The sequence below is a fragment of the Choloepus didactylus genome, chromosome 19 (genome assembly GCF_015220235.1).
Source record: "Choloepus didactylus isolate mChoDid1 chromosome 19, mChoDid1.pri, whole genome shotgun sequence".
NCBI lineage: Eukaryota > Metazoa > Chordata > Mammalia > Pilosa > Megalonychidae > Choloepus > Choloepus didactylus.
Genome location: NC_051325.1, coordinates 16,459,982 through 16,483,684, shown reverse-complemented (window position 1 = coordinate 16,483,684; position 23,703 = coordinate 16,459,982). Strand labels below are relative to the sequence as shown.

The 23,703-nt window shown below is 48.0% G+C and overlaps 1 protein-coding gene across 10 annotated transcripts in view; it reads right to left on the bottom strand.

The window, feature by feature from the left end:
* The window catches only part of RRBP1 (ribosome binding protein 1), a 56,903-nt gene extending 33,400 nt beyond the window's left edge, over window positions 1-23,503 (bottom strand). For all 10 annotated transcript variants that reach the window (XM_037811669.1, XM_037811667.1, XM_037811672.1 and 7 more), the window contains exons 1-2: window positions 23,369-23,503; window positions 5,480-7,208 (exon numbers count right to left, since the gene is read on the bottom strand). In XM_037811669.1, the coding sequence (XP_037667597.1) occupies window positions 5,480-7,187 (1,708 nt within the window). In that variant the 5' untranslated portion in view covers window positions 7,188-7,208; window positions 23,369-23,503. The remainder of the gene's footprint in view (window positions 1-5,479; window positions 7,209-23,368) is intronic.
* Between the last annotated feature and the right edge of the window lie 200 nt (window positions 23,504-23,703).

Sequence of the window (23,703 nt, the reverse complement as noted above, 5' to 3'; positions counted from 1 at the left end):
GCCTGTGAGGGGCCACGAGCCGGCAGCAGCCCAACACCCGGGAGCCTGATTTCAGGATCCCATTCACTTCACTAATGAGTCCACCAATGTCCTCTTCCTCCAAACATTTAAAAAAGAATCCACATCTTTTGTTTCTAAGCAAGCGTCTTTGCCTTGCTCCACTCCTGGGTTTATAATGCTCCCACCTGAAATTATCCCCGTGTCCATAGCAGCACATGTGGGCAATGGCCAAGTCAGAAGGAGGGTGCAAGAAAACAACTGGTGGGTCTCTCACAGCATCAATTTTAGTTGGGAAAAAACAGTACCCTACTGTCACGGCATTTAAGTAAATTAGGACTCACTTGTGTGATGGATTACTCAGCAGCTGGATGAGGCAGCTATAGGCACTAACATGGAAAGATGTCGTCAAGTGGAGAAAGCAAGTTCAAAGCTGTGTTTGCTATCGGGGCCCATTTGTGCAGAGCATTTTGGGTGGCTTCCTCTAGGAAGTGGATGGCGATTGGGATGGAGTAGGAAGACTTTTGATTTTCACCTTCACCATGCTTCTATGCTCTTTGAATTGTGCTTGCTGGAAGCACAGTATTCATAGTAGCAAATTATACAAAGCAAGAATTAGGAAGGCAGGTGTGCCCAGTCAAATACGGCCAGACAAATGATAAAAACCTGTAGCATGGCTCCGATCTGCTTTTGTAGGAATGAGTACCAGGATCAGAACTTTTGAAACAGTCTGAAGTAGGCCTGCAAATGTGCCCTGTGTGCTTGCCAGGCTTCCCTCTGGGTGCCCACAGCAGGAGCCTGGTGGGCTGGCTGTGAACCAGCTCAGTCCCTGGGGTCACCTCCTCGGACCGACCACGTGTCCTCAGCCTCTGATGGGCCCCAGCCCCCAGTCCCGGATTTGCATCTAACCTGTCAATGTCACGGGAAGCCACCTCCCCAGTGACCTCACCTCCCCCCTCTCAGGACACAGGCAGGCAGAACAGGGTGGGGACAGAGCTGTGTGTGATGCCAGCAGGTCTGTAAACACGAGCTCATTTCCACAGGCCCCCTACAAGGTGGCTCAAGAGGCTCCTATCCCTCCAAACGGCTCCTGGTCAGAGAAGGCCGTCCAAGAGAACTTTCTGTGCAGATGCACATGGTCTACAGCTGCCCTGCCAAGATGGTAGTCACTAGGCACACAGGTACTGAGCCCTTGAGTAGTGGCCAGTGTGGCTGAGGCCCTGGCCCAGCTGGCTGGCCACAAAGTGCTGGGAAATAAGCAGACTGTGACATCATCGAACAAGGCAGCTCCAAGGGGGTACAGGCCTCGAGGGAGCCAGAGAGCGAGCTCTACTGCATTGCTATCATGTCACACGGCTGCCCAAACCCCAGTCATCAACCCCCCAGGCTAGCTTGGACATTATTAGATGCAACCAGAAGAGGCCTGAGAAGAGTACATTGTGCAGTTAAAAACCAAACCACCCCTCCACACACTGTCGCCTGCTGGGTCTCAGTGGCCACACAGGGTCCCTCCGATGCACTGAAGGACACAGAATGAAAGGCCCTGGCTGTCACCTGGATCCCATCCCCACAGAGTCGCCATGGACACCCCCTTGAACATGTGCTGACTTCCCTGTGCCCACCCCCTGCCTGCTGATCGTTGACCTCAGTGTTTCCCAGTCCTTTCCTTCCCTGCCACCCCTCCCCACAGCCCAGCATTCCAAGGCAGACCCACTGCCCCTGCAGGAAGCTGAGGGGGTCTTACCCCCAAGGGGGGAGGTGGGTGGGGAAGGGCCACCTCGCCACTGGCAACGGGAGCCATGTCTGGAGCCTAAGAATTCTGAATGTCCCTCCTCATAAAGACCCTGCTTCTCCAGCAAGAGCAACTCCTCGGTGACTCAGAACTTCAGACATACAAAAGACGGAAAGGTTTTATGGATAAACTTGGAGGCCGACCAAGACATGCTCCAAGTTAAAGGAGAAGGAGCAAACTGAATGCGGGCACTTGTCAATGAGGCCAGACCTGGAGCTTCAGGCCCTGCCAGCCGCTCTGCTCAGTCCTCCTGTGCATTTCACCCCAAAACTACCGAGATGATGCACAGACACAGGCCTCACGTGGCCTGCTGGTACAGGACACCCTGAGCACAGGAGAAGGCATCTTCACCCTTTCCTGCCCTCTGGGTGCCTCTCTGGGTTCTCTGAACTTAACATCTAGAACTAAGGAAGGCTAGTTATCGCTTTGTTTGGGGGGTGATGAACAGTGTTTAAGATAATATATGAAGACCCAGTTTAATGCCCCTAAAATAATTCCTAAAAGTCATAAAACAAGCAGAGTTGAAAAATAAAAAATCTTCAACAGCCCATTAGCATTCCCGTCTGCACTGCAGCCTAGCGCCCCAGAACGCAATAGAAGCGACAGACGTTTCCAACTCCAGGAGGCGCTGTCACGCCCACAGATCCGGTACATTTGCCAGGTTGCTTTTTGACTTTTTAACAATAAACCATCACTGCATTGAAGGTAAAAAGTCAGAAAAGAACTGAATTCTCATTTTGGTATATTCCCTGATGTTTATTTTTCATTTTATTAAACCTTTGTCTGGCATTGTTACCATTGCATCCAATGTTGTATCTTACTTTTTCAACTAACCACTGCCCCATTATCTTTCTTTCCAAGTGACTACATGATAGTCACAATTGTCAATGTTACTGGCTGCACTAGGCCTGCACGTGGCAAGACTCACTCCCCATCACTGGGGTCTGAGGGCTGCTGCCACCAGCAGCTTCCTGCCTAGACTTGACTTCCATAGTTCGTGTTATTCCCACAGACGGGGGCCCCAGGGGTAGAGGGAAAATGATCAGCCTCTTTACGGCTCCATATATTTTGTTAAATTACTTTTCAAAAGAGTTAACGGATTAACACTGCCACCATTTTAAAAAAAATTTAATCATGTGTTTGCTTCCATTAATAGCTTTAAATAAAGGCTCTTATTTGTGAGTGTCAATTCTGAAAACTGCCTGCCGGTCCTGGAAATACTGCCGCCCCGAGGGTGGTCCTCACACCGGCAGCAGCCAGGGGCTGGTTAGAAATGCGGAACCGCAGGCCCTGCCGCAGCATGAGATCCCCAGCGGGGGTGTCTACGCATTGAAAGTTTTGAGATGCGCACCACTCAGGAAAATCGCAGTTGTTTTATAAGATCTCTCTGGCAGGGTGCCTGAATATTCTGGCACCACAAGATGATTTCGTCGTTTTCCCGGAGCCGTTCAGGTGGGCACGGCCCGCAGGATGCCTTTCCACGCCAGCCACAGGACAGGGCTGAGCCTACATCAGAGCAAACTCAGGAAAGGAAAAATCAAGTACAACACGGTCTCTGCCCCATGTTTCCAGACTGTTCAGACACTCTGGAGAAGAAAGAAATTGGCCTTCCAGGTATCATGTGAGCTGCAACTACTTCCCCCATGCGCTGGTCTTTTCGTTTCGACCCTGTTCTGAACCCCGCAGGCTGTGTGGCCAGGCCTCCTGCCGATGTTAATTCTGGCTGTCATTTATATTTCCTAGGGCTTGATTTCTTTTTACATTAAATCTAATTCATCCCCAACTCCTTCCCTCTGAAATACAACCTCCCCCATTTAAGTTCTCAGGTGTGACAGAGTCTACCTCAGGATCACTCGATTCCCCTGGCTCAGTGGCCTCGGACCTGCACCCTGTATTTTTCATTACAGTCGCCTGGGGATATGGCCACAGATCAGACAGCACCAGCCTTCCACAAACTGCTTCAAAAAACCTACTCCATATTCCTACCTGGTTTTTATTTCCAGATGGAATTTTAGAATCATTTTGTCAAATTACGGAGAAAAAAAATCCCACTGAAATTTTGGCTGGAATGATGGCAAATGAGTAACTTAATTTGGAAAGGACTATCATTTCATATATAGCATTGACTCTTCTAATCCCAGAACATGGTATTTCTCTTTGTTCTCATTTCCTTTTACACCACCTCATGTCTTACTCCTAACAAAGTCCTTTACGACCTGCAAATCAGGACAGGTGTGCCTTCTGCCCAATGGTTCGTACCTTATTTCCAACTTCTACCCTATCCGCAGCAGGCAGGAAGCTCTCCTCTCAACACACCTGAAGTGGGGGCGCTGGGTAACAGCCCAGTTCTCAGCTCCATCGCTGGCTTCGTTTCTCCCAGAACCCTCTGGTCGAGTGCACCATCCCACTCCGGAAGAGGCAGTGTATCGTCCCCCAGCCTCCGGCAGCAGGGCTGAGGTGGGGCATGTGGGTTTTCAGAAGGCTGGAGAGGTAACCTGGCCTGGTGGGGCCTGTCAGCTGATCTCTGACCACCCAGCAGGAGCCAGTCCCTACTTTAGGATCAGTTTCCCCCACAGGGCAGAGTGGGAGCTGACCAAATGTTCCTCAAAAGATGGGAGAAAAGGAAACTCGAGAAAGGGTAGCAATTAACAGCAAGAGAGGGAAACCTAGCTAAAACACAGAGCACTGAGCTACCACTACCAGACACAGGCCCAAACACTGCAGACACCCGAAGACACATTCTTGTCAAGACAAATGCAATGAATTTTCCAAATCGACTAATGGCTATTCAAATAAACAAATAAATAAGCTTCTACTGTATCTAAATGAGTAATGTACATGAAACGGGAACTCCCAAGCTCCATTTCTAGAGTAATGCAACCTAAAAGGATAAATGCAAATTAATGCCCCATCTCCCCTCTATTAAATGGTCAGGGCATGGAGGGGAGGAGGGGGCGCATGCAGTGGGGGCGTGTGAGAGGATGCCACTTCTCCATAAAAATATTATCTCATCATTATTTGCTCAATACCGCAATTTGCCCAAGCCTACACCGAAGCACCAGCTGAGGTAAGAACACAAGACAGGCTGGCAGGAGGAACCAGATGTTGAAGAAAGACTTGGTGAGACATGGAGCTGTTCCAGAGCGCCCGATGGATGGAATGATTATTCCCGGTTCTTCAACTCTCCTTGGACTCACACCTTTTCCCACATCCCACTGCAGGTCCTCCCACTGGAGACACTGTGAGCTTCCCCACGCCTGACTCCGGCTCAGGTTCATGACTTGCTCTGGCCAATGGGGTATGGACTTCGTGCCCAGACAGCTGCCATGACCTTTGATAGGGGACTCCCTGCTATAGAGTCATAGTGAAGCCTCAACCTGGGCCCCAGACCAGACACTGCAACAGACCTGAGCTCACCCTGCAGGCAGAAGCCAAGCCCATTTAACCACAGCCTGAAGCACAGCCACCCGGCTACCACAACCCAGATCAGCCAGCCAACCTCCTGCCAGCTCACAGGAGGAGGAGAAAGAATAAATGACTGCTGCACAAACCACTGAACTTTGGAATGTTTGTTATACAGCCTTGCTGCGGCGACAGCTGACTGTCACAGCCAACATTCTGAAAGGGAATCTGCAAGCCATTAAAGATAGCTTTCCCTTCAAGTTCAAAAAGAAAATCAGGGCAACTTACCAGACTCACTTTTCTTCTTTGAACCAGACTTCTTCTTAGCAGGAGCTTCTTGCTTTGGTGCCTCTTGGCTCTGGATCATATCTGTATTTTTACCCTGCATGGGAGGTGACTCTGCCTTCTTACCCTGATTTGCAGTCACATCCATCTTTTTGCTCTGGTTGGGAGACCCCTCTGACCTTCTACCCTGATTTGGGGCTCCTTCTGCCTTTTTGCCTTGATTGGAGCCCCCCTCTGCTTTTTTCCCAACATTTGAAACACTCTCTGCCTTAATGCCTTGATTGGCAACTGAAACTGCCTTTTTCCCCTGGTTCTGGGCTCCTTCTGCCTTTTTGCCTTGGTTGGGGGTCCCCTCTGTTTTTCTTCCCTGATTGGGACTCCCTTCTGATGTCTTGCCCTGATTCTGGGTGCCCTCTACTTTTTTAACCTGATTCGGAGTCCCTTCCATCTTTTTGCCTTGGTTGGGGGCCACTTCTGTCTTTTTGGCCTGATTCTGGGCCCCCTCACCCTTTTTGCCCTGGTTCTGGGCCCCGTCTATCTTTTTCCCCTGGTTCTGGGCCCCTTCCCCCTTTTTGCCCTGGTTTGGGGCCACTTCTACCTTTTTCCCCTGATTCTGGGTCCCCTCCCCCTTTTTTCCCTGGTTCTGAGTTCCCTCTGCCTTTTTCCCCTGGTTCTGGGCCCCTTCTGCCTTTTTCCCCTGGTTCTGGGACCCTTCTGCCTTTTTCCCCTGGTTCTGGGCCCCTTCTGCCTTTTTTCCCTGGTTCTGAGTTCCCTCTGCCTTCTTGCCCTGGTTCTGGACCACTTCTACCTTTTTACCTTGGTTGAGGGTCCCCTCTGCCTTTTTGCCTTGGTTCTGGACTCCCTCTGCCTTCTTCCCCTGGTTCTCGGCCCCGTCCCCTTTTTTCCCCTTGTTCTGAGTTCCCTCCACCTTTTTGCCCTGGTTCTGGACCACTTCTACCTTTTTACCCTGGTTGGGGGTCCCCTCTGCCTTTTTACCCTGGCAGGGGGTCCCCTCTGCCTTTTTGCCTTGGCTCTGAACCCCCTCTGCCTTTTTACCCTTGTTCTGGGATCCCTCTGCCTTTCTGCCCTGGCTCTGAACCACCTCAGCCTTCTTGCCCTGAGCAGTGCCAGTGGCTGGGGCACTGGCCTTGGCACCCACTGGGGGCACGGCCACCATAGGTACTTCCTTGGGAGCAGTTTCCAAGATGGCAGCCTTTGAGGCAAGAACCTGGATGGAATTCACTATAGGACTGACTGCTGGCTCCACCTTAGCCACTTTTTTCTCCTTCTTCTTTTTGTCTTTAGGGGAGGGGGCCAGCTTCTCCTGGGGCATGGCTGGTACTTTGGCTACAGGGGTAATGACCATGGGTGGCTGGGCTAGGGTGGGAGCCATGGCCATAGGAGGTGCCCGCACTGTTTCTTTGAGGAGGATGGTCACGTTAGGAGACAGCTCATGTTCTGGGATCTTCCCGTTGGGCTTCTCTTCCTTTTTCTTGGTCTTTCCTTTCTTCTCCACAGTTTTCTCCTTCTTTTTCTTCTCTACTTTGTGGTGGTGTGTTTTTGCCATCTCCTTGCGCTGGTTGGCTAGGGCTTCTTCATATGACGTCTCCTTCATGGAGAAGGTCGACACCAGGAAGATGCCAATGGCAGAAACCACCATGAATCCACCAAAGACCACGACTCCTAAGGTTTGAGTGTCGTAAATATCCATCCTGGCTTGCTTTTCTTTCACCTGCCAAATACATACACATAGATTAATTTTTTTGTAGGAATTGAAACATTTGACAGTTTCCATCCCTATCCCCTCCAAACTTAAGGTTTCACTGTATCTTTCTTCAGACTAACAAATTCAGAGAAGAAACAAACCCCAGCCATCTCTGATGCCACACATTTTTACCCTCTCCTCTTTAGAAGTGAGCAGTTTTTACTCAAGATATGGCAAGTCCCTGTTAGTGCTGGAAAACAGGAAGCAACAGTAGAGATGGCAAAGTGCAGGTCTGTACTTAACACCAGGAGACTCCGAAGCTGGGATCCAATTCAAGATCTCCTCACCACAGGGGTCAAAGTGGTACATGACCATAAGCCCCACCTCACTTAGGGAGCAGGTGTCACCCAGCCATATTGCCTTGGTGGAAATGTGTGCACTGGGTTGACAGATCTTCCGATTTTTCATGTTAGGCCAGAAATCTTTTTATTTTCCTCAATGTGAAATCAACTGATTTAAAAAATACCATGTGAGCCAAATGAAACACATCTGCAGGTTTTCAGCCATGTACATTTTGGCTGGCGGGTCCCTATGCGACATCTCCACTCTGCTGCCTCCCTTTCCCCCAGCGCCAATAAACACAACTATGCACAGTCAGAGATTAAAAGCTCTGCGTCACAATCCTGAAAAGTGATCAAGAATTTGGTGAGGGAAAACTGGTTCCTTGCCAGCGACAGCTCCCGAAGAGTTACCAAACCTGCAATGCGCACGCTGGGAAACAGGAGGACCCAGTTTCAGGGAGCCCACCAATTCAGACTCCACGTTTAGAATTTCACACTCTAAAGTTTGCAGAGAGTCCTGGAGAGAGAGCTGTTTCACCAACCCCAAGCCTCGCCTCAAAGGGGAGGCCTTTGCCTGATGGCACACCCCGAACCAGGAGGATGAAGCACCCAAGCTCACCTGGAGGCCAAAGTCCAAGGGGTCAGAGGTGACCAGCAGCGAGGTGCTCCAAGAGGGACTTTTATCAATACACTCAGTTTTTAGTAACTAATTTTGAAGCTCTCATCACATTCCCTGTCCTCTGAACTAGAGAGAGAAAAAGGGTCTAGCCCCTCTAAAGAGGATGGGTGATGGATTCATGAACGGCTGAGAACATAGGAAAGTGGAGGGGGAAGCAGGGGTCTCTGGAGCAGGGCGTGGTAGGACAGGTCAGGTTTGTTAGTAGCTTAAACGTAGGAGTGGGCAAGAGAAATAGAGCAGGATTTTCAAAGTGACAATCATGGGATCCAAATTATGACATCAGGGCATTTTCAAGAAGGTATTGAGAAGGTGGATCATTGCACAGCTTCAGCATTACATTCTGAGAAAAATCACTCTCATAGCCAAACAAACACAATTTTGCTGTTGCTACTTCTAATAAAACCCTTACAGTCTAAAGCCCCCACTATGGAAACTTCGCGACACTTCCACATTGATAACCCCATCACTGCATCTATAATATTAATTTCTCCCACAGGCTACTGCCTTGGTTCAAGACCAAGTCAAACTTTCTGATCATACCCTCTGCAAATGAAATCTGCAGCAAGCTCACGGAGGCCTCAGAGTCCTAGGCAAGGCAGTATTCATGTTTTCAAGGGCATCCTGAACTCTGGCCATAGACACTGACAGCAGGAACCCTCCCATATAAGATAATCAAGAGGTGTTCACAAATTAACCTTTCCAGGAGCACACTCACAAAAGCCAGGACTGAAAAGGCAACCTGCACCCTGCTCAGCCTTGGATCAATACAGTAAGTGGGAGGGCAGGGGCCAGAAGGTCTGGAATGTTCTATAGGTGACCCCCATTTCTTGGTGGGTATCACCAACGAAAACTGTCCTCACAAGGACCTTTTAGAGCTTTGCCAACATGGACATGGTTGAGTATAAAAACTGCATTATAAGTACCACTTTCAGCTCTATTCAAATGACTGAAATCCTTCAAAGGCTCCTCGTTGTCTAAAGGCAGACCAACACCAGGGCCTGGGGTCACCTCAGCCAGGACTCCGTATACCCCAAACACTTTCCTAACAACTGCAAGCTCAACGGTGGTCCCCCCTGGGAGCCGTGGTTGGCAGAGGCCAGTTGCAGCAGGGGCCTTGCTTGCCACCAAAGACTGTACAGCTCTGTTCAGTGCCTGGTTCACAACCTCTAAGCCCAGGCAGGAGAGTCAAGGTTGGAAAGCTAGCCTGTAATCACACTCAAGTTAGGCCAACATGAAAAAAACATACATTCTCTGTTGGGAGCACATGTACAAGAAAAACAGACTTGGGGAACCGCTTTTCCTCTGCAGCATGCACAACGGTAGGTTTTATAGCGACAAACATGTCTTCCCTACTTGTGCGGAACAAGTTGCTTTGAAAAGAAATTACATCGCCGCCACTAACTCCTGAGTTAGAATTGTTAAAAAGAAACCTTCCACGGGAAAATGAAAAGCCCTAGTCTTTAGTAGTAATAAAAGAAACATTTCAGGCTCAGGCAAGATCCCCCAAGGGCAAAGGAATCTCGATGAAAAACAGCCCTTCTGCTGCTGCTCTGGGGTCAGCTTGGGTGGGGCACAAACACCGTCCCGGGAGATCCTGGATGCAGAAATGACAGCCCTGGTGATGCCTCCCAAATACACTCAGCGTTCCCCTGCTTCATTCCCGAAATGCCCACATCGATCAGCAGAAAGCTCTCCTGGGCTTTGCCCCAGGGCCATGGTATGTGCCCGCCCAAACCTCGTGTGGCCTGAACACAAAGAACCTGTATTTTATAAGTTCCGGAAACCTCTATGAAATGTGTAATTGCACTTACTACTGCTACCGTGACAACCGTGTGTGCTTGGAGCCTGAGGCCAAAAGACTGGAGAACCCCCGACGGAAGGGTGCAGGAGGCCCCAAAGACTTGGGGCCACTTAGAGGCTCGACTGAGTGAGACTCCCCGGCTCACCTCCAGGGGCTCAGATGAAGCATTTAACTCATTAAAGCCATTAAAAGAAAATGGCTTTTCTTCTGTTGTTAGAGGGTAAGGGTTTGGGAGACAAAAGTGGAAGCCCCAAACCCTTTGGACATGGAATGTATTTGCTGACTCCTGTGGCCCATCAAGCCAGCTGAATCCAATGTGGCAACTGGGATCTGGATAGCAGCTCCCGTGGGGTGGGTCTCTCGTCACTCACCAGCTTCCCCACCGTGGACCCAGGCAGGAGGCTTGGAGACGCCAAGGCGGGCAGGGGAGGTGGGGTCGGGAATGGTATAAAGAAAACCAGCCTCCAGATCCATCTCTCGAGCAGTGACTTACCAGGAAGGCACAAGACCCCAAACAAGAGACAACAAAACAGAACCCCCAGTGGATAGGGCTGCATCAGGACCACTATCTCCAAATTTAAAAATATTTATTATGAAATACATAAAATAGACAAGAGGAAGGAGAAAACTATTACGAACATCCATTTATCAACGACCCAGGATTACCAAATCCTAACATTTTACTATATTTACTTCAGATATTAAAAAAACACAAACAATACCATCTCTCCTTCCAGGGAACCTATGCCCGCATGTGTCATTTACCATTTTCACATGGGTTTATGCTCCCATTACAAACGTGTCTCTCTGCAAACAAGATATAATATTGCTTTGCACACTGGCGACTGCTATGTAAATGACATACCGTAGGTGTTATCTGGCACTTTTTTTGCCTTTTCTAAACTTTGTTTTTGAGATTTATTCATATAAGTACATATAGTTTTAATCCATTCGTTTTAACTCTCATATTATAACTAGACCACAAATAATTACCCCTGCTCTTATGAGGCCCCACCCTACCCCAGGACCTGCTGAAACTACTCCACCCACTCAGGGTCTGCTAACAGCTCTGGTCCCAGACACTCGCTCATGGGCTCTGGTGATCTCTTCTACTTCCTTTAAGTTCATCTCTGCTTTTTAAAGAATGCTTATTAACTTCAGCTAACATTTCTAAATGTTCGGAGAAAATGGTTTTCAGATCATCTCATCTACAGAATTTTTAAGTGCAATCTCTGACTTTTTCTCCCCAAATTAAACATAGCAACTAAGAAAACAGATTCTGAAATAGTTGTTCACGTTTTAAGAGAATGGAAATATACTGACTTCCCATTTCAAAGAAACAATATTACTCATTGTAAAGAAGGACTGAAATCCTAAAATAGAAATGTATTCTATTATAAGCCTTTGCTTATTCATCAGCCATTTCAGATTCAATTTCCATGCCTGAGGGGAAAAAAAATTAAAAACTGACCTGTTTTTGTGTTTCTCTAAAATAATTGTCTTTGGAAAAGCAGGTATTTAAACAGACCCAGACCTTCTAAGAACATACAAGAAGCCTAAATAATTTCACCTTTATTAATGAAGACATTGTGCCTAGAAGTTAGGAATCAAGAAATCTGACTTTTCAAAACGGACATAAGAATTAGGATGCCCTAGTCTAGAACAGAATTCTTACTGCAGTAGATGCTACACTCCCAGGAAGCAGGGATCTGTCAGTTGGGCACTGCATCCAGTCAAAACTTAGCATATCGACAAGTTCTCAGTAAGTGTCTGCTGAACAAACTATCTCCTGAACAGCATGCTAACTTAGGTGGTTGCTCTACAAAGGACCAAATCTAAACAGAGAAACATAAGTAGCCCTGATAGAGGAAAATATCACATACCAAAGAATCATACATATTTTGGGAGTGATTTCTTGGTTCTCCATCATTTTTATACTACTGCTAATGTTTCTTTCAAGTTTCATTTTCTTTTTGTTGCTGGCAAACAGACATCCAATTGATTTCTATAGGGTGATTATTTTTCCAGTACCTTTGCCAACTCTTAATTCTAGTAATACCTTTTAAAAATGTTTCTACACACAAGCATATTATCTGCGAATGGCAGTTTTGTTCCTTTCGTCCCAATCTTCATTTTTCTTGCCTTTTTGCACAGGGTAGGACTGAGACGGAATGGCAGTAGGCATTCCTATTTTTCCTGATTTCAAAAGGAAGTTTAAAGTGCTTCACTACTTAGTGTGTTGTTTGCTACAGGCTTTTTGTAGATTTTATCAGGTTAAAAATAAGTTGCTTTTTATTCCTAGTTTGTATGAATAGATAATGAATTTTATCAAAAACTTTTTTCTGTATATATTAAGGCAATCATATTATTCTCCTTTAACTCGTCAGTGTAGGAGATGAACATAAGCTCATTTCTTAATGTACAACCAAGTTTGCATTCCTAGCATAAATATAATTTAGTTATTTTATATACTGCTGGATTTGGTTTTGTTTGTATTTTCAGACATGAGATTAACTGTTAATTTTTTCTCCTACTACTCTTTGTCAAGCTGGCATCAAAACGATTCGGCTGGCATCAAAATGAGTGGAGAGTCTCCTACTTTTTCTTCTTTTTAAAGCGGTTGACAACGGGAATACTTAGTCTTAAAATGCTAGTAGTGTTAACCAGGGACACCATCCGGGCCTGGTATTTTCTTTGTGAGAAAACTTGAGAACAGATCCAATTTCTTTATTAATGATAGGACTATGCACATTTTCTAGCTCTTCTTGGTTCAGTGTTGATAAGTTATTTTTCTAGAAATTTGTTGTAGGAACTTGCCATAAGGAGACATGAAAAAGAAGTTTCCTATGTATGATGCATGCGAAGGTCTCCTCCTCTGGGTACTTTAGATATTTTATAGCATCATTTATTTTTTGGCACAAGCTGTTCATAATCACCACTCATCTTTTTCACATCTAAAACACTGGTAGTAACAACCCATTTTACATTCTTGATATAAGTTACATTCTTGATATTGGAAAACTCTTGCAGTCTCCCTGATCAATTTTGCTTGAAAATTGTCAATATTAGTCATTTTTTTAAGAACAAGGTTTTTTACTTTGTTGAGCTTCTATACTGTATATTTGCTTTCTGTTTCATTAATTCCTTATCATTGTTATTCCTTCCGATTAGTTTAGGTTTATTTTGCCTTTTATAACTTCTTGGGATAGCTGCTTAGTTCATTAATTTCCATCTTTTCTTATTTTTTAATGTATGTAACGTTATAAATTTCCCTGAAAATCATACTCTAGCTACATCCTAAAAGTTTTTTGAAGTGTAATACTCCCACTATTCTTCATTTCAAGACATTTTAATTTTCCATTATTTTCTCTTGGACCTACAAACACAAAATATATATGTTTTTTAATTTCCAAGTACATGGAGATTTTCTATTCATCTTTTTATTTATATTTCTAATTCAGCCAAATTATGACCAAGCAACCTGTTCTGCAGAATTTTAATTCTTTGACATCTGTCGAGAGTTTAAGGTCTGGGATACGGGCAATCTTTGAAAATTTTACAAAGTGCTTAGAAAGAATTTGAAACAGTTGGCTATGGTGTTTTATTTATATATGGTCATATACAGACCACATTCCTAATTGTTTTGTTCAAAAGCGCTATTCTTTGTTGATTTGTTTGCTTAGCTATCAATTATTGAGAGATGTGGTAAAATTCTCTATTATTTTAGATTTGACCACTTCTCGTAGCTGTACCAATTTTTGCTTTATATATGACTGTGTTCACAGAGACACAAAATTAAAACTGCCATATCTTCAGCTCAGTTGAACTTTTATCATGAAGTAACACTATCTCTCAGCAACTACTTGTCCTGGTTTCTCATTTGTCTTAAAATTATCTTCATTTCACCCTCACTCTTTATTTTTGCTTCTGGTTGCTACAGCACTACAATGTCTACATGTGGATTTGTTTTTATTTATTCTGCTGGTGTTTTTGTTCTGTTTTGGTTTGGTTTTGATGGGTATCTCATCCATTCTGGAAAACAGTCATATTTCTTCAAATACTGGTTTTTGTCCCATGATCTCTCTCCTCTCCTGGAACCCCAATCAGACACACTTCTCAGTCTATCCTCACTGACTCTTAACTAATCTTACAAATTATCCATCTATTGGTTCTCTAAGGCAAATTCTGTGTATTTTCTTCTGCTCTGTCTTCCAGTTCACTAATTCTCTTCTGGTTGTGTCTAATCTGCAGGTAACCCATCTTTGGGGTCTGTAATTACAATTAGTGAATTTTTAATTTCCGGAAGTTGTAACTGGTTCCTTTTTCAAATTTGCTAAGCAACTTCTATAGCTTCCTATTCCTTGCTAATATGTCCAGTCTTGTTGTTTCTATTAATATAGTATGGAGTGTTATAACCTAATAACTCCACCACCTCCTGTCTTCACTGTTTTGTTCCTATGGGCCCTCGCTCACAGTGCCCCCTGAGTCCTGTGGGCTTGGTTATTCTGAATTGTGAACATTTTCCTTTGAAAATCACAAATACAAAAAGAGGATAAAGGTGCAGTCCCTGAAAGAACTGCTTGCTCCTGGACTGGACCAGAGGTACTACCTGTCCAGGTCAACTCTAAAATATAGAATCAGCTAGAGAGTCTCCTACCACCCAGGTCATGTGATCTTCACAAGGGAACAATACCTGTATCAACCTCTCCCACCCACCTGGCTCTGCTCTGTACTGGCAGCTTTCCTTGGAGGGCCCTGGGAGAGAACTCGGGAGAGTCTTTTTAATTCACCTGCTCCCTGAAGGTGTAGCAAGTTGGCCCAAATGACCTCTGGGTTGTACTTACCCTCCACAGTGACTTCTCTCACTGAAATTTTGGCATCTTCATTATCTTTCTCCACATCTTCTGAGCCATTGGTTTTCAGAAGGTGTTTGCTGTTATTCTAATCTGCTGTGGAGCACTACCCCCACCCCAAACAACTCAGCCTACCATATCACCAGAAACACAATGCCCCCTCCATCCTTAAACTACTGTTATCTGGATTGTCACTTGCAGACAAATCAAATCCCCACCACTCAGCTCTTACGAGAAAAAGGGGTAACCTGGCTGTGCTGGGGAGATTCCCAAATCTAACATGGACATACCTGGACCCTGGAGGAGGGCTGCCTGCAGAGTATCCCTGGGCTCTGCACAAGGCAAGGATTCCAGAAGGTGGGTGGATTTTCAGATCAGAAATGTGTGGACCAGGGCTGAAATGAGGTCTGGTATCTGACTTGTGATTGCTTTGTTTTTAAGAAACCTACTTCTTAACCCTCAGCCTGGGGTTGGGGTGGGGGCTGCCTGATGAAGAACAATCTCAAGAGCAGAGCTCTGCCAAACTTCTCCCTTGGTTTAACTCCTGGGAGAGAAGCTGCCTTTCCACTCTGATTTGTGTTTAAGGACAGCAACTGCTCATCGCCAATAAAATCTGACCCCACATTATTCTCGTTCGTAGTATCTTTGCCAAGTCCCACCTCTGTTTAATGAATTCCATCGGTTTAACATTTCCATCTCTATGACAGAGGAGAACTTCAGCACAAGTGAATTATTTACTTATTTTCAATGGTAATTTAACGTCAACCATTTTACCATAGACTGCTGGTGGGAGTGTAAATACAAGCACTTCAGGGGAAAAACAGTCTGGCACTCTCTTCTAAAGCTGAGCTCTGCAATGTCACTCCCAGGTACAGGCTCCCAGAAACACGTACAAGTCCTCACCAAAAGACAGAGGCAAGGCTGCTCACAGCAATACTGTTTACAACAGTCCCGAACTGGAACTGCAAGGATGCAGTAAAATGATAAACTGTGGTATATCCACACTCTGGAATACTATACAACAACGAGAATGAATGAATGAACTACCACTACTCCAACAGGGGAGAATCTCACACATGACACAAAAGGGCATATGCCATGGGATGCTTTACACAAAGCTCAAACACAGGCAGAACTCAACGGTAGTGTTAGAAATCAGGAGAGCAGTTACCCTTGGGGACGGGTGGCAACTGGGACGGGGCATGAGAGGCCCTTTGGGGAAGAAGCAGGGGTCAGGGCGCAGGAATAACCTGTTGAGCTTAGACTCGTGACGATGCATTTTCTGTATGTATACTTTACATCAGTAGAGTTAAAATCGACACATCATCTTCGGTAGGAAAATGGCATCACGTGGCTCTGGCAGGAGAACCTTTCATTCCAGATGAATCCCTGCTACTTTACTGCCACCTCCTAGCTCTCTAGTCTTCAGAGACAATATTGGCCCCATCAGACAGGGGAGGTAACTGAGGACTGGGGTGAAGGCAGACAGTCACCTTCCGACTAAGACGAGGGCAGCGGCTTCACACTCCTACATGCCTGGGCTCTGCTGCAAGGCCATGCAAACCACACTGTTTCCCAGAGTCTTTGTAAAATCTCAAGCTGTCCTGAATAAGGCTCGGGGACTTCCAACTTCAGGGGGAAGCAACGGATGGCAGAAAAGGAAGGCTGGGCTCAAGGTCCTGACTCAAAGTGACCTCATAAATGCCCCTCACATGTCATGAGTAAGACTTTTCATTAAGGTTTTCAATAATTCATTTATTCTTCAACACTGGCTCCTTCCCTCAATCACTGTGATTATTATTAAATTCTGAAAATTACGGTTCTTCTTTCTAATTACTACATATATCTAGAACTAATAAGGAAATGGAAATATATTCCACAAAAATAAAGCTGCATCTAATTCCTATTCAAGATCAGTCTTAATTTAAAAAAAAGACGTTTGGATTAGGGTGAATTGTGTATTTTAACCACTGAATGAGAAGTTCTAGGAAAACATAGTTCCCGTGGGCTTGGGGCTTCCACCTTTCCAGGTAAAATGAGATCCTCCCCCTAGAAAGGAGGCTCTAATTTTCATTTCTTTGCCTAAAAGCAAAAGCAAGAAGAGAGGAGAAAAGATGGATGGAGCTTGGCCTGGCCTCAGCTTTCACTCCCAAGTCCTCCTAGAAAAAGGAAAGCACCAGGAGGTGAGGCAGGGCATTACTTTTATCCTTTCCTCTCAGTCCTCAGTCTGGTGACAAAAATCCAACCAAGAGAGGCGAGAAGATGATGCCAACTACAAGAGAATTCTCCCTCCACTAAGGAACACTTTTTTTTTTTTCCCCTCACTAAACACAAAATCAACCTCTTTCCAGAGCAAGCTAGCACACTGTTCAAACCAAAAATAACATCTTGCTTCCAGGTGAGTGTGTCCTCGCAGGCCCCACCTTCTGCTCATCAGCCAGACAGGGAAGAAGAAGATGCTCACTGTCTGGGCGGGGCCCAGGCCCCCCCAAGGGGCTGCAGAGAAATGGGGAGCACGGAGAAGCAACCAGCCTGGATCAGCGCCTGGGAGGCAGCCAACGCCCAAGCCTCCCCTAACAAGTCACTGCAAACCCCTGGGTTCCGCAGGCAGAGCAGGGACCGACCGTTCACATTTGGTGCTGTCTACCATGCGTGACTGTCGATTTCTCCATTGTGGCCTGCCTGGATGTAATCCAACAATCACTTGCATTTGGCTTTGGGATATGCTTTTGTGTTTATATTTGATGCTCTAGGAATCCAGACTACTTCAGACTAAATAATAATACACTCCCAGAACACGAGCACGAGAAAACCACCTCTTCTCAAAGCTCAGCAGAGATGGGTGTCTACTGGGTGCTGGTCACTCTTTTGGGTGCTGGGATGCCTCAGGAAACAAAACAGACCCAGCCCTGTGTCGGGAGCACTTAGGTTCTTTCTAGTGGACGAGACAGACAAAGTCACCTATGTGGAACGTCGGATGATGAAAATGAAGAGAAAGTGAAGCAGAGCGTGGAACGGTGTGGGGGTGGGGGCATGGAGAAGAGCCTGTGGTTTTAAACAAGGTGGTCAGGGAGGTCACACCTCACTGACCTGAAGGAGCTGGGGGAAGAGTCATGTGGCCATCTGGGAAAAAGCTCCCAGGTGGTGGCAAGAGCACGTGCAAAGGCCCTGAGGCAGGAGGCTAAGGCCCAGGGAGGAGGCCAATGAGACTGGAGAGGAGGGCAAGGAGGGATAGGAGGAGTGGAGCCAGAGAGAAATTGGGCCCTTGGAGGCCACTGTAAAGACATCAGCCCAGGAGGGTCTTGAACAGAAGACTGACATGAGCTGAACCAGGAGGAAATTAGAAGGTGGGGCGAGAGAAACACAGGGAGAACACTTCAGTGGCTACCAAAATAAACCAGACTAGAGGTGACAGGGGTCTGGACCAGGATGGTGCCCAGAGAGATGGTGAGAATGGTCAGATTCCAGCTGCTCTGTGAAGGGATAACTGATGGGCTCTGCTGATATTTGGGATAGAGGTATGAGGAGATTAGGATAAACCGAGCCTTGTGGCCTCAACAACCAGAAAGATGGAGCCACCTGCCTAATTTCATTAGACCAAAGCTCAGGGAGAAGGATCATGTCCAAGGTCACACCACTTATTTCCAGAGTTAGAACCCCCAACCAGGGCTTCTCCCACAGCTCCATGCTGCAGCTCAGACAACCAGGCTACACCCCAACACTCTCGAGCCCCTCCTCGCTCTCACCTGCCAGTTCGGACAGTGCCCCCCAGTGAATGCCTGCTGGGCAGGTAACGGAAATCTTGGAAGACGCTGAAGAACACACACCCCATCCACAGAAGGTGGCCACAGCCAAAGGTTGCCACACAGGGAAGTAGTCCTGGTGTGGCCAGAAATTCCCATCTTTTCCCAAGAGAACCCCCAAATCTAGATCTCAATGAAAAAATTTCCCCATTTTTCAATTGGTGACTCAAGTGTTTAATATCATGGGGTCAGCCAAACCAAACACATGTGCAGGCCACATTCCCTCTGTGCAGGGCACCGGCTTTGAAACCAGTCTTAAGACAGCCTAAAACAATCTTTCCTCCTTCACACCTTGCCTGGGGTTGGGGTTTAGAATTAAGGATCTGGATTTAAGATGATCTTTCATTACAGCTTTTGAGCCAGCGGATGATATTCCTTATCACTATAAATAGCTGAAAACTTCCGGCATGATCTCCGTGGGCCTCCTCTCTGACCAACAGGAGTTTATGCAGTTGCCCAACATTCATGGTTTTTCATTTAAAGTTAACTTTGGTTTTACATTTATTCCACAGTGTCTACTAAAATGAGCCCACCAATATGGCCAAGAATTCAAAATTCTTTCCAAATACTAGCAAATGGTTCCTTTCAAAGTTATATGTAGTATAACAGAGCCTGCAAATAGCCACTGGCCTAGGAAATAATTTATGCCAGCCAAATATGAAAACTCCAGCATAATGGAATACATAAGGTTTGGGGGGCTGGGCAGCTAGCTATTCCAGCCCTGCCAAAATAATTTATAAAGTATAAAAGTCTATTAATTAAAGTTACTTCCCATTACTAGACAGGTGGGAGAGACATGCTACTTCTGGGACTTAAAAGCCAAACTGTAGGTATGTCTGGATTTTAGACTTGGGAGTCTAGCTGCCTGTTTCAGGAGACTCATTCAGAATTTGTCTACCTCAGAAAACCATCTCCTAGAAAGTCCCTGAGTTAATTTTCTTTAATGCTAAGTGGGCCTCCTAGCCCGGGCTCTCACTTAGAATTAATATTTACTTTCCCCACAAGCCATATGCTATCTACTTAACACCCACCATTTTTCTAAGTTTGGTACATTTGACCATTTTGATGCCACGAGTATTAGGTAAAAATCCCCAGAGCAGGAACATGGTGCTGCACCCCTCACCCCGCCTTTTTATTTTTCTTGGTATGCAATTTACAATGCTCACAAAGCTATCAGGAAGCAAAGGGAATAGCTTATTAGGCTGAGCCGTCTGAACTGCCACTAGTCAACTGGGTTTGACCTAAAAATGGGCAGTTTCAGATGGCTGGATGTGATATTTCTAAGTGATCATGAGGAAGAGGGACTTCAATGTTTAGAGAATACAAGTTAGAACTACACCGGTGCCATCCAACAGAACTCCATGGGAAGACGAAAATGATTTAAATCAGCACTGTCCAATACATGACTTTGAGCACTTGAAGTGTGGCTACTATGACTAAGAGACTGAATTTAAACAGCTGCATGTGGCTAGTGGCTCCCTTACCAGACAGCACAGTTCTAGGAGGAAGCTTCTTTCGCAAGGACTAGGCCCGACTTGTTCGTATTTATAGCATTCACAGGCCCTGCACACAAAAAGCAATTGGTAAAGAAATGAAATGAAAAGCACCTTCTTGCACCTCTGAATTTTCAACTCATTCCCCACCTTCCTGTTACTGAAGCTCTTAATTTTGACCCTCTCCATCCATGTCCACCCTTGGGAAGTGTGGAATTATCCAGCCCTGTAGAACCCAGACCTTTCAGAAGGCCGAGCCCGTGTCACCCGCAGCTGGGGAACAGGACGAGCCTCCACATTCTCATCCACCAAATGGGAGCAACACACCTGCCCTAGAGTAGGCTTGGTGTCACGAGGTCTAAGTGGACGCCAGTGTGGCAGAATCTAATTTTAAACAGCAAACCGTAACAATTAAGTTGGGCTCCGCTTCAATCATTCTAAGAAAGTGAGACGGCTACAGAAAACATTTTAACAGGTAAAGTCTACTTCATTTTGTCAATATTTACAGAGTGTCGCTGGGCCTTAACCACTGCAGGCCCGGGATAGACACAGATGGATAGTACACTCCCCGCTTTCATAATTCTGACTGACCATTATTATTTTTTCCTTCCAAAACAGGATTTTAGCAAAGAAAAATCTGATGTCTCAAAAGAACCATTGACTCCCTGCCCATGTGTCATTCATCTATTAGTCAAAGCTCCCAGGGATAAAAGAACAAGTTAGAAGAGCCTGGGGTCCCTGCTACATAATAAATCAATATTCCAATCATATCATTTGCATTCAACCATTTACACAGTTTGGTGCTATATAATTATTGCGGCTTGTTGAGTTAGGGCTCATTTAAGCAGAGTACATAACTGCTTAAATGTGACTCAATGATTCGAGATTTATTTAAAACTTTCCCATCACTAAAAAATATTCATACAGCATTCTAACTTCTTAATCAGCTTATGGATGTTCAGAGGCTGATTCCCAACTAAGAAAGAAATGTATTCTGCTAAAACATAGCCACAGCACCTAAAGCTCTATCCACAGGGAATACCCTGCTTCCAGATCCCAAGATTCCTTTCCTTACATGCACACCGCCGGACCTCCTCCCCACCTCAACTGGCCCAGGAGCCCACCAGCCAGACTTCCTGCTCCATGTAAAGGAAGCCTTAACCTACTAGAAGATCTGCCCCCACCTTTCCTCTCTGCTTAAATGGTGAGGGAAGTGGCATCTCCAGACCTCAGAACCGGAAGCTTCTTCCTGGAAGGGAAACAGGTTGGCAGGCCACAGCGGACTGACCTTTGTGAAGTTCATAAACAAAACTAAGACATCGCCACAGTAAGCAGCATGCTGTGGGATCACCGAGATTTCTCTGGGTATCAGATTAATGGACAAGAAAGTGGAGGGATGAAGGGATGGTGGAGACCTCTCCCCAACTGAGTCGAGCTCGTGTAAATCTCAGTCTTCGGGGACATCCAGCAGCCACAACTCTGAAGGATCCCTAGCCCGGGACTGAGGCCCCACTTGTCCAGAAAATGCCATCCCCACGCCCCCACCCCAAGGTGGACTGAACAGTTAAGTGGGGGACAAGAAGCCGGCCTTCCCTCAAGGGAGGTCCCGGGGAGAGCCTTGCAGTGTCATTTCCTTGGTGGTTCCCTTGACCTCTGACTTCCAGGGAGTTACTGCCAATCTTCCTTCTGTTTGCACAAGGTCCCAGAGTTCTCCAGCACTTCCCTGCCAGCCTCTCCTGACCCTACAGTGGGGAGGGTGGTACTAACTCCAGAGTACAGATAAGGAGCCTAAAGTTCAGAGAGGTTAAGTGCCTTGAGCAAAGACAGGGTCCGTAAGCAGAGCATATGGTCTAGAACTCAGATCCTGTGATCGAGGCAGATCTGTGACTAATGCAAGCCCCAGGTCCACAGGTGGCCAGCTGGCCTCCCACCCCCACCTTCCTTGAGTGTTCCACCTGAAAGGAAAAACTCACCCCAACAGTAACAGCCAATACTTGTTGAACTACTTTCTATATATGCTGTTTCTTCACAGCTTGTCTGAAAGAGAAACAATTAGTAACCCCATTACTTAGGTGGGGAAACTGAGACCCGGGGTCAATCGGGCTGGAGATTACCCCCACAGCGGGCCGGGATTTCAGAAGACCATTCTCTTAACCACTTAATTTAAGGCTTATAATTTGGGGAGGGGGGGCCCTAATGCATCCGGGATGCCCGACTGGAAGCGCGGGTCCCCAGCCCGTCCTCCTCTTCCTCGGGACGCAGCCCGGGAAGCCTGGTGGGCCGGGGCGGGCGCCAGGCTGGGTGCCAGTGCGCTTGGCCGGCCAGGCCGGAGATGCCTGCTTCCGCCCGGGCCTGGCACCGCCGGCCCATTCATCGTGGGAGTGGGGGCGGGCAAGGACCGGGGTGCCCCGTCCCCTATGCCCGGCGCCCTCGCGCCGGACTCCGCGCGGCCCCGCCGGAGAAACAGTGCCCCCGGCCCCGCCGCCAGGGGGAGCAGGGAGCCGCCTCCCGCACTCCGGGAAGTTGCCACCGGGGCCGCCCGGACCCCGGACGCCGCTCTGCTTCCCCGCCCCAGGTCCCCACACGGCGTTCCGCCCCAGTCTCAGCCTCGCGCCCCAGCCCCACGCCGTCGGGGCAGGCGCCCCCGCGCCGACCCCCGCAAGCACAGGGAGGCCGCAGGCAGGCGCGCCGGACCGGCGGGTCTCCCATTCAATCCCGCCCTCCGCCGCCCGGGCCGGCCTCCGCCGCCTTCCGCCCGCCCCCCCCATCCCCCTCCGGCCCGGACTCCAGCCGGGCAACGTCATCCGGCCGCTTCCCGAAACTTAACCCCTTCCTCCGCCAGCTGTGCGCCGCCCCACCCCGCCGCCAACTTTCTCAGCCCAACTTCGGAGCGCGCGGGCCGGCCCGACGGCGCGGCCGGGAAGGAGAGGTCCCCACGCCGGGTCCTCACGCCGCAACCCGGCCGCCGCGGGTCCCCCCGACGGCGAGAGCCATGGGGTCCGGCTGCTGGGCGCGCCGGCCGACGCCCCTGCACGGGGTTCCGGCTCCGGGCACACACACACCCCGCCCCCCGGCCATCCCCGAGGGTCGGCGGCGGGCGGCCGGGGGAGGGGCCGCTGAGGAGACGTGTCACTCGCGGGCGGCCGCCCCGGTCTCGGCGCCCCGACGGCCCGGCCCACGCGCCACCGCCGCTGCAGGGCCCGGCCAAGTTTCTTACCTGCAGCCGGGGACGCGGGAGGGAGAACGAGAGGGCAGAGCCGCCGCCGCGGAGCTGGTTGAGAGGAGCCGGCCGAGTTCCTCAAGAAGCCGCCCCCGAGCAGCTGCAAGCACCACGACCCCGATGCCGTCCGCCCCGTCCGCCGTCCGCTCCGGCCGCTCGCTAGCTGCGTGCGCGCGTGTGGAGTCGTGGCACTTTCTGTCTTGGAGCTGGCGAACGGCCCCCTTCGCCAGGATCGCCGCCTCCTGCCTTCCCCACCCCGGCCAGCCATTCATCGGGCCGCCTCTCCCCATTGGCCCGCGCCCCGCCACTCTGCCGGTCGCCAGCCAGTCAGG